This window comes from Podarcis melisellensis, assembly GCF_964234715.1.
Source record: "Podarcis melisellensis genome assembly, chromosome: 14".
In the NCBI taxonomy this organism is placed as follows: Eukaryota; Metazoa; Chordata; class Lepidosauria; order Squamata; family Lacertidae; genus Podarcis; species Podarcis melisellensis.
Window position 1 is genome coordinate 12,824,794 of NC_138546.1, and position 17,553 is coordinate 12,842,346.

Here is a 17,553-nt window from a genome sequence, read left to right on the forward strand (position 1 = left end):
CCAGGGGTAATTTGAAGAACATATAAAAACACAAAAGCTGTCCTATGCTAGATCAGGCTACTGGGACATTGGTACTGTTTGGATTGGCAGTTTTGCTACGTCCCAGTTAAGAGGCTTTTTGCAGTCCACCTGGACTTTTTAAATTGGATTGGTGAGCATCTGCACGCAAAAGCTAAAGGCTATGCTCTTGTCACTAAGCCATGGAACCTCCCAAGGCCTCTTTTGGGGACAGAAGCAGTTCCAGTGGGATCAGCATTCCTCCTGGGCTTCCTAACGAGGCAGCTAGGCGCAAGCATCCTGTGCTTTATGTAACGCTGCTGCTTTTTAACGGAGGACTCTAGCTCACCTTTCCAACCAGGGAAAGCAGCCAGAGCAGCCAATTAGTGGCAAACTCTTTCACTATCCTTCAGCAAATGTGTTTAGATCAATGCAAGGGAAATAGAGGGGCCTTAAATATTATGTATCAATTTAGTATGCTCCAGAGTTCGAAACTCCAGGGAGCCATCCATCAAAGACTCCATTTCAGAAGGATTTTAGAAGCAACAGTGTGTAAAGTCTATGAAAGGGATGGAATCACAAGAGTTGGAAGGGACCATTAGGGTCCAATCCTCTGCAATGCAGGAATCTTTTGTCCAAGATGGGGTGCTTGAACCCACAACCCGGAGATTAAGAATCTCATGCTCTACAAACTTGAGCTATCCCAAGTGCACAGTGGCAGAGCTTTGTGAGCTGGTACCCACAGATCTCGTTATTTAGTGGACGGCTGACCCACCCAACTGCTCTGAAAGTCACTGGACACTTCTGCCCTAAGGGAGAACTGCACTGGCACACAAGTCACCTGACACCTTAGGGACACCTTCTCAAAAATGTCAGAGGTCCTTTAGCTGTGATCCCTGCATTGCAAAGGGTTGGACCATTTGACCCTCAGGGTCCCTTCCAACTCTACAATTAAATACTTCTAAATACGACCCCATCCATATATTCAGTATACAGTGGTGCCCCGCAAGACGAACGCCTCGCAAGATGGAAAACCCGTTAGACGAAAGGGTTGTCCGTTTTGGAGGCGCTTCGCAAAACGAACTTCTTTATGGGCTTGCTTCGCAAGACGAAAATGTCTTGCGAGTTCCTGCGGGGTTTTTTCCCTTTCCCCCTTTTCCTAAGCCGCTTATCAGCTGATCCGCTGATAAGCCGCTTAACAGATGATTGCTAAAAGCCGCTAAGCCGCTAATAGCGCTAATCCGCTAAGCTGTCAATGGTCTTGCTTCGCAAGACGAAAAAACCGCTATACGAAGAGCCTCATGGAACGGATTAATTTCGTCTTGCGAGGCACCACTGTAAACGAATGAATGGATGTGCTCTTCTGCACTGCCACCCCCATCTGAAACATGATCAGTAGCTATAATTTGCTTGACAAAAACTTATTAGTGATGTAAGTGGGAGCGGGAGACGTGAGGAAGTTCAAGGATGTTATGAAATTTTGTTAAAACAAAGCAATACTGTTTTTTATTATTGTATCCCTTTTCCTAAAAACTCCAATAAATATTTATGAAACATGATCAGTAGCTAAATAAAATTCTCAGTAGCAGCACCAAGGCAATGGATTCTCTTTTGATGAAGGTTCATTATTAGTTCAAGCCATGTCTGGCTGCCTACTGGGAGGTTTCAAACTCTCATTGTCCCCACCTGTGTCTCAAAAGACATCCAGAGTCTGTGCAACTCCCACTGTCTAGAAACATGATGCCACTACTTCTGTTGCCCTATGGACTGGGTGGTTTTTGTCACGACCATAATTGCAAATAAGCTGTGGCAGTGGCAAGTGCCATTGGGTCCTTGGTAGAAGAGGTCTGGGTTTGCACCAAACACAGAGATCAAATATGGGTTTTAGCTGGTTATTAAGGGTCTCTTTCTCATATATGTACACACTCACATTCACTAGTGGTGCAAATGGATCCAAAAATACAAAGGCGAACAGAGACAAGTTGGATAAACAAGTAGCTGTTTAGTGACAAAGTATGTCTTACAATGGCATTACCAGTTAGGCAAGACAGCAAAAGTGTTGCTATTATTAAAAAAAAATGTTTGAGCAGGCATGAAAACACCTGGTCTGAAATACATTAATTTTGAAACACTCACATAAAATAAGGCACAATGCGTAACTGTCAGGTATTCTGCTAAGCCCCAAACCTCTGGAAAACATGAGAAAGACCAAACTAGAAGCATATCACTTCTGAATAATTTAAAACACAACAAAAGTGCTCAAGCTATTAAAAAACAAAACCCACACTAATAGAGAGATACGCCCTTTAACTACTTGTTTTCCACCTGTATCTTTGACAAGGTACTAGCTCAATTATCACAATGAGTGTTGTAAGATTTTTTTAAAGGCTTGAATGTCTTTTTCCACATTCAAAAAAGTACTATTACCAGCACTGTTGAATTTTACTTCCTATTAGTTAGAAGGGTTTCATGCTTCAAGTTAACAAGCTGTAAGATCAGCAGTACTCCCTCTCACACAAAATATCCACTGACCTACATGGGAGATAAACATGGAAGAAGAGAATGGGACCCTGTTCTATAGTGGCTGACTTGTCCAGCACATGACAACCCATTTAATGATGGTTCAGTCATTATAATGACAACTGGAAGGAAAACTGGTCTCCAGGTCCCAAAAACAATAAACCATTCTAACAGGTAAACATTTCAAGAATGTAACAGTTCTTTCAAAACTCTGTATTTTTTAAGTGCTACTGAAGGATGCAATTCCAAGTACCAATCCAATTTATTCACTGTTCTTATCACTACTATTCCAGAAACCAAGACTTGAGCATTCTGACAGGCAAGTAGTCATGAAAATGTAACAATTCCTTCAAAAATCTGAATTTTTTAAAAAAGTGCTGCTCTTGCAAGTGTTTGGAAGCACCAGTCAAATTTATTCAGTCTTCTTATTAGCATCATCTTGGTCTAAGGCAGGAGGGTTGCTGGGCAGAAACCTGCTTCCGTTAGCTATTTCTTTCTTTGACAGACTGCTGGGGGAGAGAGAAGAGGGGGGAAAACAACACTTCAGATTTCTGATTTCATGGCTCACACAAATCCAAGTACCACAGGTTAACATGCCTATTATTCAGAATTTCCAGAATAATTCTCATTATTGTCTCTCCTTATTCTCAATTATTGTCTCTCCCAATGATCTTCAAAACGCTTCGCGAGAGGGATGACAATGCCGTTTTAGCAGTATCATTTTGAAAAGTAGTTCCAACTTTAGGTATGATTCCCTATTTGTGTGGAATGATTGCCTAAGGCTTCATAAGCAGCAGCATCCTTGTCAAGAGAGATGGCTCTGCAGCAATGACCATGACAGCAGAATGTATGTCCTTAGTAGGCTAAAGGCAAAGCACAAAGTAGAAACAGATTAATAAGGAGCACTGGGGTACATCTGACATGTAATTCAGTTCATGAGTTCTGGTGCTTAACGCTGGTCAAACCAAAGGTTCATATCTTGACACGGCAGCTGCACTGAGTATTGCAACTGGTGACATACATATGTAGTTTTTTACTGTGCAATTAAAGCAGTGTACGGTCTCAGCCCAGTATATCTGAAGGAGCATCTCCATCCCCACTGTTCAGCCCAGACACTGAGGTCCAGCTCTGAGGGCCTTCTGGTGGTTCACTCACTGCGAGAAATGAGGTTACAGGGAACCAGGCGGAGGGCCTTCTCGGTAGTGGAGCCTGCCCTGTGGAACACCCTTCCATCAGATGTCAAGGAAATAAACAACTATCTGACTTCTAGAAGACATCTGAAGGCAGCCCTGTTTAGAGAAGCTTTTAATGTTTGATGTTTCATCATGTTTTTACTATTCTGTTGTGAGCCACCCAGAGTGGCTGGGGTGGGTGGAGTATAATTTCTTTATTTTTACTATTACAGTACTATTATTACTATTCTGTTCTCTCTGCAGCAAGAGCAAATGTGATCCTAAACAGCTTAGCAGTAACAAAAGCAGGCTGATGGTGGCACTATAATGTAACCCCTTACATAGTGCTTCTTTGTTAGATGTGTACTGAGTGCAAGATTGCAATCCCATTTTTAAAAAGATACAGCATGCAACCTTGTCTAAAGGCTCTCTTACCAAGCCTTCAGAACCTCCGACTAGGCCCTTACAGAAGTTACTATCTCCTTACAATCATTCTGACTCACTTTTGACTACATACTTAGTTACCGTATTTTTCGCACCATAGGACGCACTTTTTCCCTCCTAAAAAGCAAGGGAAAATGTGTGTGCGTCCTATGGAGCGAATGCAGGCTTTCGCTGAAGCCTGGAGAGTGAGAGGGGTCGGTGCGCACCAACCCCTCTCGCTCTCCAGGCTTCAGGAAGCTATCCGCTAGCCGTGGGAGACCCAGCTCTCCCACGGCTAGCGAAGCGCTGCATTAATCCCGAAGCTTGGGGCGTGCGGAGCTCAGCGCGCCCCAAGCTTCTGGGTGCCGGCAAGGTCTCCGCTAGCCGTCTAGACCTTGCCGGCACCCAGAAGCTTGGGGCGCGCTGAGCTCCGCACGCCCCAAGCTTCGGGATTAGCGCTCCGCTAGCTGTGTCTAGGCTGAGGATATCAGCCTGCTTCCCGGAGCGTCGGGCGCCCTGAAAGCAGAGCGCCCCGTGCGCCAGGCAGACATCCGGAGAGTGGGGAGCCCTGCAGGAGTTCCCTGCAGGGCTCCCCACGCTGCGGATAGCAGCCTGCTTCCCGGAGCGTCAGGCGCCCTGAAAGCAGAGCGCCCGGCGCTTCGGGAACACATCCGCAGTGTGGGGAGTCTTGCAGGAGTTCCCTGCAGGGCTCCCCACGCTGCGGATAGCAGCCTGCTGCCCGGCGGGTGGGGCGCCCTGAAGCAGAGCGCCCCTCGCACCGGGCACACATCCACAGCGTGCGGAGCCTTGCAGGAGTTCCCTGCAGGGCTCCCCACGCATAGCAGCCTGCTGCCCGGCGGGTGGGGCGCCCTGAAGCAGAGTGCCCCTCGCGCCCGGCACACATCCGCAGCGTGCGGAGCCCTGCAGGACTTCCCTGCAGGGCTCCCCACGCTGCGGATAGCAGCCAGCTTCCCGGAGCATCGGGCGCCCTGAAAGCAGAGCGCCCGGTGCTTCGGGAATACATCCGCAGCGTGGGGAGCCTTGCAGGAGTTCCCCGCAGGGCTCCCCACGCTGCGGATAGCAGCCTGCTGCCCGGCGGGTGGGGCGCCCTGAAGCAGAGCGCCCCTCGCACCGGGCACACATCCGCAGCATGTGGAGCCTTGCAGGAGTTCCCTGCAGGGCTCCCCACGCTGCGGATAGCAGCCTGCCGCCCGGCAGGTGGAGCGCCCTGAAGCAGAGCGCCCCTCGCACCGGGCACACATCCGCAGCGTGCAGAGCCTTGCAGGAGTTCCCTGCAGGGCTCCCCACGCATAGCAGCCTGCTGCCCGGCGGGTGGGGCGCCCTGAAGCAGAGTGCCCCTCGCGCCCGGCACACATCCGCAGCGTGCGAAGCCCTGCAGGAGTTCCCTGCAGGGCTCCCCACGCTGCGGATAGCAGCCTGCTTCCCGGAGCGTCAGGCGCCCTGAAAGCAGAGCGCCCGGCGCTTTGGGAACACATCCGCAGCATGGGAAGTCTTGCAGGAGTTCCCTGCAGGGCTCCCCACGCTGCGGATAGCAACCTGCCGCCCAGCGGGTGGGGCGCCCTGAAGCAGAGCGCCCTGCGCGCCAGGCAGACATCCGGAGAGTGGGGAGCCCTGCAGGAGTTCCCCACAGGGCTCCCCATGCTGCGGATAGCAGCCTGCTTCCCGGAGCATCGGGCGCCCTGAAAGCAGAGCGCCCCGCGCTTCGGGAACACATCCGCAGAGTGGGGAGCCTTGCAGGAGTTCCCTGCAGGGCTCCCCACGCTGCGGATAGCAGCCTGCTGCCTGGCGGGTGGGGCCCGCTGAAGCAGAGCGCCCCGCGCGCCAGGCAGACATCAGCCAGCCCCACAAGCTCGGGGGACAGCAGGGAGGCGCAGCGCCACTATCCCTCTGTTCCTCGACCTGGTTTGGTTTCCCTGACCTGCTTTTGGGGGGGAAATAAAGGGAAAATTTTTTTCCTTTATTTCCCCCCCAAAAAACTAGCTGCGTCCAATGGTCCGGTGCATCCAATCGTGCGAAAAATACGGTATGTGGAAGAACAGAAGGTTAAATACTGTTCTGTGGACTTAACTGAAGCAAGGTAGAAGACCCATCACTCTCTCCTGCTCTTGTTCCCCAGCAGAAGGCACTGAGGGACATACTGCCTCTGAATGCTACAGTGCATCCTGATAGCCCTATCCTCCATGAATATGTCTAAACCTCTTTTCAATTCCATTCAAGCTTCCAGCTGAGCTTTAGTAGCATGGAACAGCCTGCAGTGTGCTTTATGTTCATGCTCATGCTGTTACGTGCGTGCGCATTAGTTACACACACTTAAGAGATTTCACTTCTAGAGACCTAGGATGGAGGGGCTGAAGCCTGCAGACTAATGTCTTTGAAAAGGCACCCCAAGAGGGAAAATACAGATAATGATTTATCAGGGGTCTGTACCTGGGGCATTTCTGGAAAACAGGGGCAGCTGGAGTGTATGTATGATTAGCGCAAGATGGGAATTACTATATGCAGAAAGATTATGTCAGACCATTGCTTCATTGAGTGCAGTACTGTCTATTCAAACCAGTAGTGACTACTCAAGGTCTTTTAGAGGTGTGTCAAAGCACTGTTGCCTGAGATTGCTTAAGAGCAGGTACTTTTTCTGAGCATCATTGTTCAACTGGAATTAAGTGTTTAGTTTGGCTCTGCTCTGAGCATGATGCTGGTACAAGGAATCAGAGGAAGCAGTGGTAGCTGAAGTAACTTATAGAAGGGGAAGCTCCAGAGGTCCCCACCAAATAGCATGACTATAGTAACTGGTCTACAGGAGAGATTCCTCGCAACAGTGGATGTGAGGAATGATGATATGCGCAAGCTAACCATTCCCCAGTATCTCTACCATATTGAATGCAATCAATTAGCATTAATAAGCAATAATTAATTGTGCTTGCTCAAACCTCGCTCCTTGTATTTGAGCCCCCCCCCCCGTGCATTCAGGTATCCACTGCTTTCTGTCTAGCTCCCTACTGCTCACTTATATGCCACGCAGGGTTTTTTTTTCCAGCTATCTCCATATCATTAATAGAAAATATTTCAACTTATGGTCCAGGCAATGTTAGTTTGGGTAGCCTGTGTAATTTATAGCAATGAACCAGCTTGCTATTCTGTCTTTCTGAACCAGGGCTTCAAGCTGCAAATCCTTTTTTATTGCTGTCCGCCATTTTATGAAAATGAACATCATATTCACATAGATTGGCATTTGTTGTTCCTTGCCAATTTCCCCAAATAAACAAGGCAACAGTGGCATTCCTAAAGTAATTGTGTCTACTGCAATGGCATCTATGGAGCAAGGGTTGCTTTTGTGAACATGCATGCCAGGTACAGATTCATACACAAGCAGATCTGGTAATAGCATTACTTATACATGGGCAGGGTGCGCAACATACAAATGACACACAAAAAAGGTAAGATGGGGGCCATGGGAGAGCTCATTTACACTTCCTCCACACATAATGAGTTTAACTTAAGTACCCCCAGGATAGGGCTGGCCCAGTCATGAGGCAAGGTGAGACGACCGCCCACAGCAAAGTCTGTCTGAAAATAAATGCCTCCCGTCCTAACAAAATTATAATTGCTATTACAGTACAGTATATCAGAAACACAATTCCTCATGATAGGGTCTGTGGACACTTACTCTGGAGTGGGCCAGTAGCTGAGCAGAGTAGTAAGAGACATGTAACAAACACTGAGCACTCCAGACACCGCCAGTGATAGCATGCCCAATCCGCCAAGCACACACAGCAGGGTGAGTCCTCCCAACGAGATTACAAAACCTGCAAAGAACAAAAAGCAGTTTGTTCTTTCCCTCTCTTTTTTTCTTTTTAAAGTTGAATAACAAACATGACTAATCAAAAATTTAAGACTATTACAAAATCAAGACCGCAACTAACTGAACAAAATCATAAACAAAAATTCCAGTAGGCTTCTATGTGCATATAATTTCCCCATAATGCAGAGTTACAGTATTTAAATTCAGAAAAAGAGAAAACAAATACAGAGGGATTTTCCTTTTATTGTAAAATATCTTTATAAGTTATAAAGCTTCACCAGTCCTTCACAAACAAGTTTCTATGTTTATTTCCTTTAGCTGATTCTCAGTTTACATGTACGTTTCTCTATTAGGGCTATCTGCCAAATCCTTTTGCACCAAGCTGTTAAATTAACTCCTTTAAGATCCTTCTTAAAAGTGGCAGTAGTCATATGTGCAGTTACCAGTTAAGTATCCTATCGGGGGTTATCTCTCAAGTCCATATCATCATCTGAAACTAAATTTTGTAGAGCAAGCTCTGGGGTCTTTATTAAGAAGATTGTTGAGTAATTTTATCCATTTCATTGATAGTTTGATCCCAGAACACTGATACCTCCACACACGTCCATCACATATATTTATATCTATGCTTATGGCTTCATAGGGTGGACTAATTAGTTCTACATGTTCTACAAGAGTAGCCTACAAGACAACATAATCTAGTAAACTGGGATGACCTCTCTTTTCTTGACTGCTGGAGAGGGGCCTCTTGCCAGGTCTAAAGCAGCATCAGAGGTCCTATTTATTGACTACCAGGTGCACCTTTCATTCGGGAGCGAGGTGAAGGAGGTAATTTATTATCTCTGAATGGGGGGGGTGTAATTTAAAAATCCAGTACATGTAGCTCCACTTCTTATGTAGCACAGGTATGTTGCTGTCCTCACATATCCTAATGGGAGGGAGGTTTGCCAGTACCATGTGTACCCAGCTACAGAAGAACCTGTTTTGGCGCCTTGTTCATCTAACCTGACACAGAAAATGCTACAAGCCACAATGGCTATGTTCTACTCCCACTGCTGGAGACAGTATGCCTCTGAATACCAGATTCTGTGAACTGCAGGTGGGGAGTGTGCTGTTGCATTCAGGTGCAGCTTGCAGGCTTCCCATGGCTGCCCAGTTGGTCACGGTGAGAACAGAGCGGTGGCCCAGATGGCTACAAGGCCTGATCCAGCCAGATGGTTCTTATGTTTCCATGCGTTCTGTGGACCATGAGCTGGGTGACCCTATCTTAAAAACTACAGAGGAGGAAAGTCATATACAGTGGTACCTCGGGTTACATATGCTCCAGGTTACAGACGCTTCAGGTTACAGACTCTGCCACCCAGAAATAGTACCTCGGGTTAAGAACTTTGCTTCAGAATGAGAACGGAAATTGTGCTCCGGCGGCACGGCAGCAGCAGGAGGCCCCATTAGCTAAAGTGGTGCTTCAGGTTAAGAACAGTTTCAGGTTAAGAACGGACCTCCGGAACGAATTAAGTACTTAACCCAAGGTACCACTGTAGAAACACTTACCTCTGAGGATAAGAATAAGTCAAGGTTCCAGAAGCATCTTGGCAATATAATTATCTTCCCAGAGATAAGATTCTGTGCTTCAGTAAGAAGATTTTAAACATGGCACAGTGTTCAAGTCAGCACTTCCAAGATATATATATTTCATGTGGGAAGGGATTTCCCAAAACACAAATCATCAGTGATATGCAGGCATGTTGAAGTATGTTTGACAGTGGAACAGAATCCCCCAAAAGATGGTAGACTCTCCTTCATGGGAGGTTTTTAAACAAGAGGTTGGATAGCTATCTGCCAGGGATTCTTTAGCTGTGTGATTCCTGTGTTACAGAGGGTTGGGACTAGGTGACTTGGGGTCCCTTCCAACTCTACAATTATATGTTTAGGGAAGTTTTTAATGTTTAACGCTGTATTGTGTTTTTAATATTCAGTTGGGAGCCGCCCAGAGTGGCTGGGGAAACCCAGACAGATGGGCAGGGTATAAATAATAATAATCTGTCATTGCCTTCTCTAGCTGGCTGTGGCCACCCAGAATTTCAGACGGGGACATTTTCAGCCCTACCTGAAGACTGAAACACACTTTCTGCATGCAAAGCATGTGGTCTAACACTGAGCCATAACTAGTCCCTGGGTGGAATTCCACCAGCGTACAGCATAAAAACAACAACAAAACAGAATACCTTCCATCACAATCACTCCAATGCAGGCAATTACAGTTGTGGCAACAACAAAAACCAGAAAGAATGCAACTGGAATTGCAGACGCTGCAATGAAGACCAACATTGACAGGGCAACGAAAGGATGGTCATCTAAGTACTGGCCAACTCGAGAGTTCATAAAAGCAACAACCTGCAACATAAAGTGAAAAAAGAATAAAGATTTAAATATCCTAAGCAAATTAACAAACAAACAATTCTGGGAAGTGAAGTTACTTCAAGAAGAAATCACTTACTTAGCAATATTATTAGACAAATCTTCTCATGCTATGAATATTACCATATTTTTCTGTGTATAAGACTAGGGGGTTTTTTTTAACCAAAAAATTAGGTTTAAAATTGGGGCTCGTCTTATACACGGGTAGTGCTAAGGGGTGTTTTCTTAATTTGGAGTCCCCCAAAATAGGGGGCGTCTTATACATGGGGGCATCTTATACACGGGAAAATACGGTAGTCTGTCTAGAACAGCCTTGCCCAATCTGGTGCCCTCCCCAAATTCCCAGCTAGCTCAGTAATGCTAGATGGGGCTGATGGGAATTGTAGTCCAAAACATGTGGAAGCCAACAAATTAAGGTAGGCTGGTGTAAAATGCTTTTCCTACATGCCTTATTTAACAACTGAAAGCTTGACAAGTTCTATCCTGCATGCAATTGAAGACATTCTCCTTTGATGTGCGTTGGTGCAGAAAGGTGGCTATTGTTCTGTGTTTTGTTCTTTGTAAAAAGCTGGTGAGGGTTGTGCAAACATAGGAGCTAAAACTAGAACTGGAGATTTAATTTGCAGGTTTCTTCTGAAGGTGAAAACAGGAAAGAGGAGTAGTTCAGAGGTCAGCGTTCTCACTCTACAGCAGCAGCAGGTTTTAATAATGCATTAGGCCTATCCTATGACACTGGTCACCCCCAGAACCTGCATCTTGCATCAAGCACAAAGGGGTGGGGAACCCATTAAAAAGAAGGTTTTAGGTGGCAAATCCATTTAGAACAAGGGTCTTGACCAATTTTGTGAAGGTGAAACCTTGTTTATATAGGAGAATTGAAGTCACAATGTCTTAGAGCAAAGGCTAGTGGAGGTTTCTGAGCTACAGAACACACGCAAAAATAATCTTATCTGATTAAAAGCTGGTGGAGAGCCCTTTCTGTTGTGTTCTGTACCATGTATACCAGGATGCCCTCCACAACAATATTCCATTCCACTTTGCCTCCACTTAGTTTTTGGCTTCCTTTTCTTCAACAAATTATCAGCATCCCACACATACCAAGCATGCTTAGTTCTCACGGTGCTGCTGCCCAACCCAACCCCATTATGATATTCTGTACTACTGGAATCCTTGGGCGTGTCGGTGTGGCTTTCCCAAAACAGTCTCATGGGCCAAATGGCGAGACTTGGTGAGACAAGTTTGGCCCACAGGCCAGAGGTTCCCAATCCGTGTACTTATCCAGCACTCTAGCCTTATACCAACTAGCTCAAAATCACTTTTTAAAAATCTGTAGTGCAATTGTAATTGAGACAACCCCCAAAAGACAAGAAAAAGTATCATAACAGAATGACAAAATTCATAACTCACATGTGGGTTGCTATGAACAGTTTCCATGACTGAGTGCCACCCTTTCTGGAGTTCTTTCATCTCTTTAGACATGATGCCGCTTTTAGGTCAAATATTGAATCGTGCTATAAATAAATCAGTGCATTTTTAAGCACCAAATCTTAAGAAAGAAAGAGAGGAAATGAATTATTATTTTTCTAATTATACTCTTTTCATACCAAGTGCCTAATATTTGCTAGCACTCAGAAACATTTTCTGATAGGCAGGTCAATAGAAACATTACAAAGGTTGTGGAACATCTTGGGTTAAACTTATGTGTGCACATATTTTGAGCTTAAAGTGGAAAGTGAAGTACACTGGGTATTGTTGACTATTTGTTGTTGCATTGTTTGGCATTTCAAATAAATAAAGGTAAAGGTAAAGGGTTAGGGTTAAAAAGGTAAAGGACCCCTGACAGTTAAGTCCAGTCGCAGACGACTCTGGGGTTGCGGTGCTCATCTCGCTTTACTGGCTGAGGGAGCTGGCATTTTGTCTGCAGACAGCTTCCAGGTCATGTGGCCAGCATGACTAAGCCGCTTCTGGCAAAACCAGAGCAGCGCACGGAAACGCTGTTTACCTTCCCGCCGGAGCGATACCTATTTATCTATTTGCACTTTGACGTGCTTTTGAACTGCTAGGTTGGCAGCAGCAGGGACCGAACAACAGGAGCTCACCCCAGCACGGGGATTCGAACCGCCAACCTTCTGATCGGCAAGCCCTAGGCTCTGTGGTTTCGACCACAGTGCCACCCACGTCCCTTCAAATAAATAGTTAGACACTAAGAAACTCCTAACTATAAAGGTAGGTTTTAATCTGAAAATACTGTATTTAAACTAAATCTTGGAATAAGAGGAGGCCCATAAAGCTTAAATATAGCTGGTCCTCTTAATTCGTAACGATTCTTCCTTTATTTGGTAATAAATACACCTATAAACATATACCATCCATGGAACAATAATTTGTGATCAATAGTCTTGTTTTATTTGTATGAAGGGCTGTCATGTAGGAGTTTTCAGTGTGTCATCTTCCAAAGTGACCAAACAAAGCAAAAGGGAGGAGGAGAGAATGGAGAGGCACTGGAAATCCACCCTTAGCATAATAACAGTAGTAATAATGTACAATATGTTTAATCAGAAGTAAATCTCATTTTGGCACCAATCATACTTGTGGCTCCATCACTGAAAAGGTCATTTTCTTTGTAACTCTATGATGCACCTCCCACTATGGAAGGCACCTGAGGAAGAGCCTCAACAAAAGATCTTATTTATTACATATACAGTGGTACCTCGGTTTAAGAACAGCCCTGTTTATGAACTATTCGGTACGCGAACTCTGCAAAACCAGAAGTAGTGTTCCGGTTAGCGAACTTTACCTCGGTTTAAGAAGGGAAGCTGAACGATGGAAGGGCACCAGCAGCAGGAGGCTTCATTAGGGAAAGCGCGCCTCGGTTTAAGAATGGCTTTGGTTTAAGAATGGACTTCTGGAACGGATTAAGTTTGTAAACCAAGGCACCACTGTATTTAAATGCAACTTAACACTAAGGCAGTCTCTAAGCAGTTCACAAAACACAATATGCATACATAACAAACAAATGGAACAAGGCAGTTTTAAAAAATAACATCCCCCAAAGTGAAACTATAGTAGCATAGTTTTCAAAACAACTTAAACTATCTCTCTTCAGCCTCTTTCTTGCCAAAGCACATCCTGACTCAGCCTGAATACACATGATACATGTAAGGCACATTTAAAGCATATGACTTCCCCCAGGAACTGCAGTTTACCCATCACAGAACTACAATTCTCAGCACCCTTAACAAACTACACCTTCCAGGATTATTGGGGGAGATTATTGGGGGAGACAACATGTGCTTTAAATGTATGGCATGTACACAGCCTCACACAATACAACACTGACTCAAATAACACATCACACTCAAATTCTGTCCTGCATGTACACAAATCAAACAATACCTATTACTATTTATTAAATTTCTATACTGTCCTTTACTGTCCTGATCACAGGACAATTTACAACATAAAAACACAAAAAATATAATATAGTAACAAACAAAAACAGTACCCAACCCCCGCTTGCTATGGCGTGAGTCAGATTTTAGCTGGAGCCGACAATACACACAATTCATTTTCAGCGTTGTAATCCTGTTTTTTTTAAAGCGCCTAAACATTCTGTTAGTGCACCTGTAACATAGGTTTATGGGGCCATATGGCAAATAGCTTTTATATCTGTTTCTACTATCACCAGTTGCTCCTTCCACTCTTTCAAAAATGCACCACGACAACTTCAGGCGACGCTTAACAACACCTTAAGTTTGAGGAAAGGAATCTGGAAAGAGGCACTCCTTCAGGTATTTGCATGCCAAGCCCTGCTGAGGGCTTTAAAGGTTAAGTCCTAGCACGACAAACTTCTCATATCAAAAGTTACTGGCTGAGTTGCCCCAGCAAATTACACTTTGCTGAAATCTGGTCCATCTGTTGTGTCCATTCACTCTGCAGTAAGCCTCTCCCTTGGCTGATCCACAAGCCAAGGCTGTATTTGTTTTGCTGGGTAGTAATAAAGTATAGTAAACTAAAAAAAAATTAAAATAAACAAATGCATGCATACTTTTCTGATAATAAGCCATCACAGGTTAAAGTATCCTGTGCAGTGGGGGGCAGGCTGCACACTACACAAAGCTCTGGTGACACATTCACCTAAATCCCTAGTCTTCCAACAGGTGGGTCGGGACCCACGAGTGGATCACGGCCTGATCCAAGGTGGGTCGCAAGCAGGAGCACTTCCACCATGCTAACATATGGCAAAAGAGTACCAAATGGGTCCCGGTGGCCAAATGCACGTTCGGGTTAAAGGGGGTGGGGTGGGGTGGGGGGTGTCCTGGATCCGAAAAGGTTGAAGACCAGGAACCTAAAAATGTGGTGACAAAGGCGTAGAGATTTAAGCTGAGGAAGGTTAACAGCCGACATCTGAAAAGTTAAACGACCTAAAAGGTTTAAAAGGGCAACAAAATCGGGGCTCAACAGTGGCGGGCGAGATAGGACAAGCACTGCTGCATATGATGAGCATCCCGTTCCCATCCGATGGTCAGGGTGAAATATTGGGGGGGGGGGGGGAGAGAAACCACGCTGCCCTGTTGAATCTCCGCCTGCTCGCTTTCCCACAAACGCCGAGCACGGAGTTGGGTGCGAGAGCTGCCCCTGTTGAATCTCTTCTCCAAGGCCATGAAGTCCCCAGAGCCCCTTTCTTGTCTGCCACCCCCACACTAGAACTAACCCGATGGGGTGGGAGTTAGGAGAAGGCCTCGCTTTCTTTCCTCCACCGAGGTTGAGGCCTCCGGAGGCCAGCAAGCGGCCCTACGACTTCCCTTCCCGGCCCTCCTACCTCAGCCCGGCTCGAGCGCCGCAGCGGCCCTCCCGCCTCATTCTCTCTCCCGCCGGCGTCGCTCCTCGCGCGGATGAACCGCCGCGTCGCGCCCTGAGGAGGCCGGGCCCGCCTCTCCCGTCAGGGCCTACAAAGAAGCAGCAGCAGCGCCCGGCGAAGGGGAGCGGGCGGTCCTCGTGCCCGCCTCGCCCGCCTCAGCCTGGCTCCTCTCCCTGCCGGGCCGAGCGAGCGCCAAGTTCCCCTCTCTCGCCCTCGTCCACGGGCGCTTCCTTCCCGCCGCCTCCAGGCAACCGATAAAATATACTCACACACCCCCAGTCGGTATTCTAGCAAGGTGCTTTTCTGTGAGGGGAAAAAATGTATATATAGAGGGAGGGATAACCTTTTTTTTATATAAACGTGCGCGCGCGCGCGTAGAAATGGTAAATTTAACAGGGTAGGGCACGGTTAATATACGGTACTTTTTGAAAGCCAACGGAAGCTGGTGAAACGCCTCACGCGCTTTAAGGAAATTATGTACTGTATTTAGCAAAGGAGGATTCCATCGTTAAGTCCCCGTCTAAAACAGGAATCACTGGCAAGCAAACCGATTCGTAAGAGACCAGTGTACACGTGCACGTGTGCGTACATTATAGATATATCTTCCACAATATATTTGTATATTTGAACATTTTGCGTGCCCCTACAATCGGCTCTAAGCGGTTTGCAAAGGTACAAAGAACAAAAATCAAAAGGGAAAATCTGACTTCAGTTAAAGTGGGGGGATAAAAAGAAAAAGGATTCAGTAAGCTTTGGAAGTGCGTGTGTGTATATATGTGTGTACGCACATATGTATATATGCATCATCATTTCATCATTTTTTATTTGTATGCCGCCTTTCCACAGTTAAAAAACAATGCTCAAGGCGACTTACAGCATAACAAGAATTACATAGTTACAAAAGTCATAAACAATAAATAAACCACCTCAAAAAAATACACAACCAGATGGGAAACAATTTCCACATAGATCAAAATCTAAAACAAAGAATACAGCATTGATATCACAGTTTAAAATGACATAGGTAAAAAATAACAGCAATTTAAACAAAAAACAAAAACAAAACTGAGCCCTCTCTGCCCAGCAGTGGCAGCAGTCCTTTATAGGCCCCGCTCTAGGTTAGGTGTTGAGTGGCAGGACTGGGACCCTCAGGCGCTGAGCAGTACCCTTTATATACACATAAATTGTGATAGAATATGCACATTAGGTTGAGCGCTTACGTGTCGCCCCCAAAGAGGAAGTGCATCTACAAAAATGGAAAAAAAATGCATATTCTAATTCATATGTATTTAATAATAATGAAAATTTAAATAGACATACAACACATCTCACTCTAATAGAGAAGGCTGTGCCCAGGTGAGTCTGCCCAGGTGTGGCTGCTCAGTCTCTTGTCGGGATGCTAGCTTTTGACCATGGGCAACATCAACGGACCCCAGCCTCTACTTAGATAGGGCTTTTAAATATTTAAACCAGATTTGGATTCCGTTTTGACCTTCAAATACTGGGCACCTTCAAATCAGACTGTCCTTCAAATAGAGGACAAACCAGCTAAAAGCATTTAGAAGCAATCACATACCCCCACAGTTATGACTTCCATGGTTGTCATGGGCAGTATCTTTCAGCCATCAAATGTCTGGGCAAACAGGAATGTTTTTTAAATTCTTCCTGAAAACTAGCAATGAGGAAAACAGGCACACCTCACCAAGGAGGGAATCACAGCCAAGAAAGCCCTGTCATTCATCAATGCCAACTGGGCAGCAGACAGAGGTGGTGGCACTGACAACCTCCCCTGCCAATTAATTGTAGAACCCAAGATGACTGATAATTGGAGTCACTTCTTTCAGGTACTTGGGTCAAAAGCCATTTAGGGCTAGTTTTATAAGCTAGGACTGCTGACACCTTGAACTGGGCTTGGTAGCACCGTTCCAGCCAATGCAGAACTATCGGGACTGGTGACACATGGTTGCATCAGGCTGTTCTACTTATCAGCCAAGCAGCAATCTTCTGCATTAGCAGAATTTGCACAACTAAATATTTCCCCATCCTGAAATGTTAAGATTCCCTGCCATCCCGTTGATTCAGCTCTCCTCTCAGCTCTACATTGAGTTGATAATTCATCCTACCACATCAGTGGGACTTTCAGTTGTAACTGTCCTTCACAAACAGCAGCTGAAAGAGATCAGGACTAGAAAAAGCTTCTGTTCCAGCCAACTGGGTAGATGGGGGGGGGTGAGCTGGAAGAGAAGGGAAGGGAGAGAGGAGTCATTCTACGTTGCCTAGTGACAATAATGCTGTCACCTTGGCTACCCAGACTGAGAAGTGAGAGTGCTATAGAAGTTCTT

General features: G+C 45.8%; 2 protein-coding genes across 9 annotated transcripts in view; one reads left to right on the forward strand and one right to left on the reverse strand.

Moving 5' to 3' along the window:
• Positions 1-1,979: 1,979 nt before the first annotated feature.
• LDAF1 (lipid droplet assembly factor 1) lies at positions 1,980-17,438 on the reverse strand. Of its 4 annotated transcripts, none has more exons than XM_081888915.1 (5): positions 17,335-17,438; positions 11,758-11,896; positions 10,158-10,326; positions 7,798-7,936; positions 1,980-3,026 (listed from the first exon to the last, which is right to left on the reverse strand). In XM_081888915.1, the coding sequence occupies exons 2-5, from the start codon at positions 11,827-11,829 to the stop codon at positions 2,930-2,932; spliced, it is 477 nt and encodes a 158-aa protein (XP_081745041.1). In that variant the 5' UTR covers positions 11,830-11,896; positions 17,335-17,438; the 3' UTR covers positions 1,980-2,929. The 4 variants fall into 4 exon arrangements, with proteins under 4 accessions (XP_081745041.1, XP_081745040.1, XP_081745038.1 ...); XM_081888914.1 differs by lacking the exon at positions 17,335-17,438 and adding an exon at positions 15,485-15,583; XM_081888912.1 differs by lacking the exon at positions 17,335-17,438 and adding an exon at positions 15,173-15,478.
• DNAH3 (dynein axonemal heavy chain 3) overlaps positions 15,611-17,553 on the forward strand; it is a 105,472-nt gene continuing 103,529 nt past the window's right edge. For 2 of the 5 annotated variants that reach the window (XM_081888861.1, XM_081888865.1), the window contains exon 1: positions 15,611-15,790. The gene's annotated coding sequence lies outside the window, so the exon portion shown is untranslated. Of the gene's footprint in view, positions 15,884-17,553 lie in introns of all 5 variants that reach the window. The other 3 variants (XM_081888867.1, XM_081888864.1, XM_081888866.1) reach the window with 3 other exon arrangements.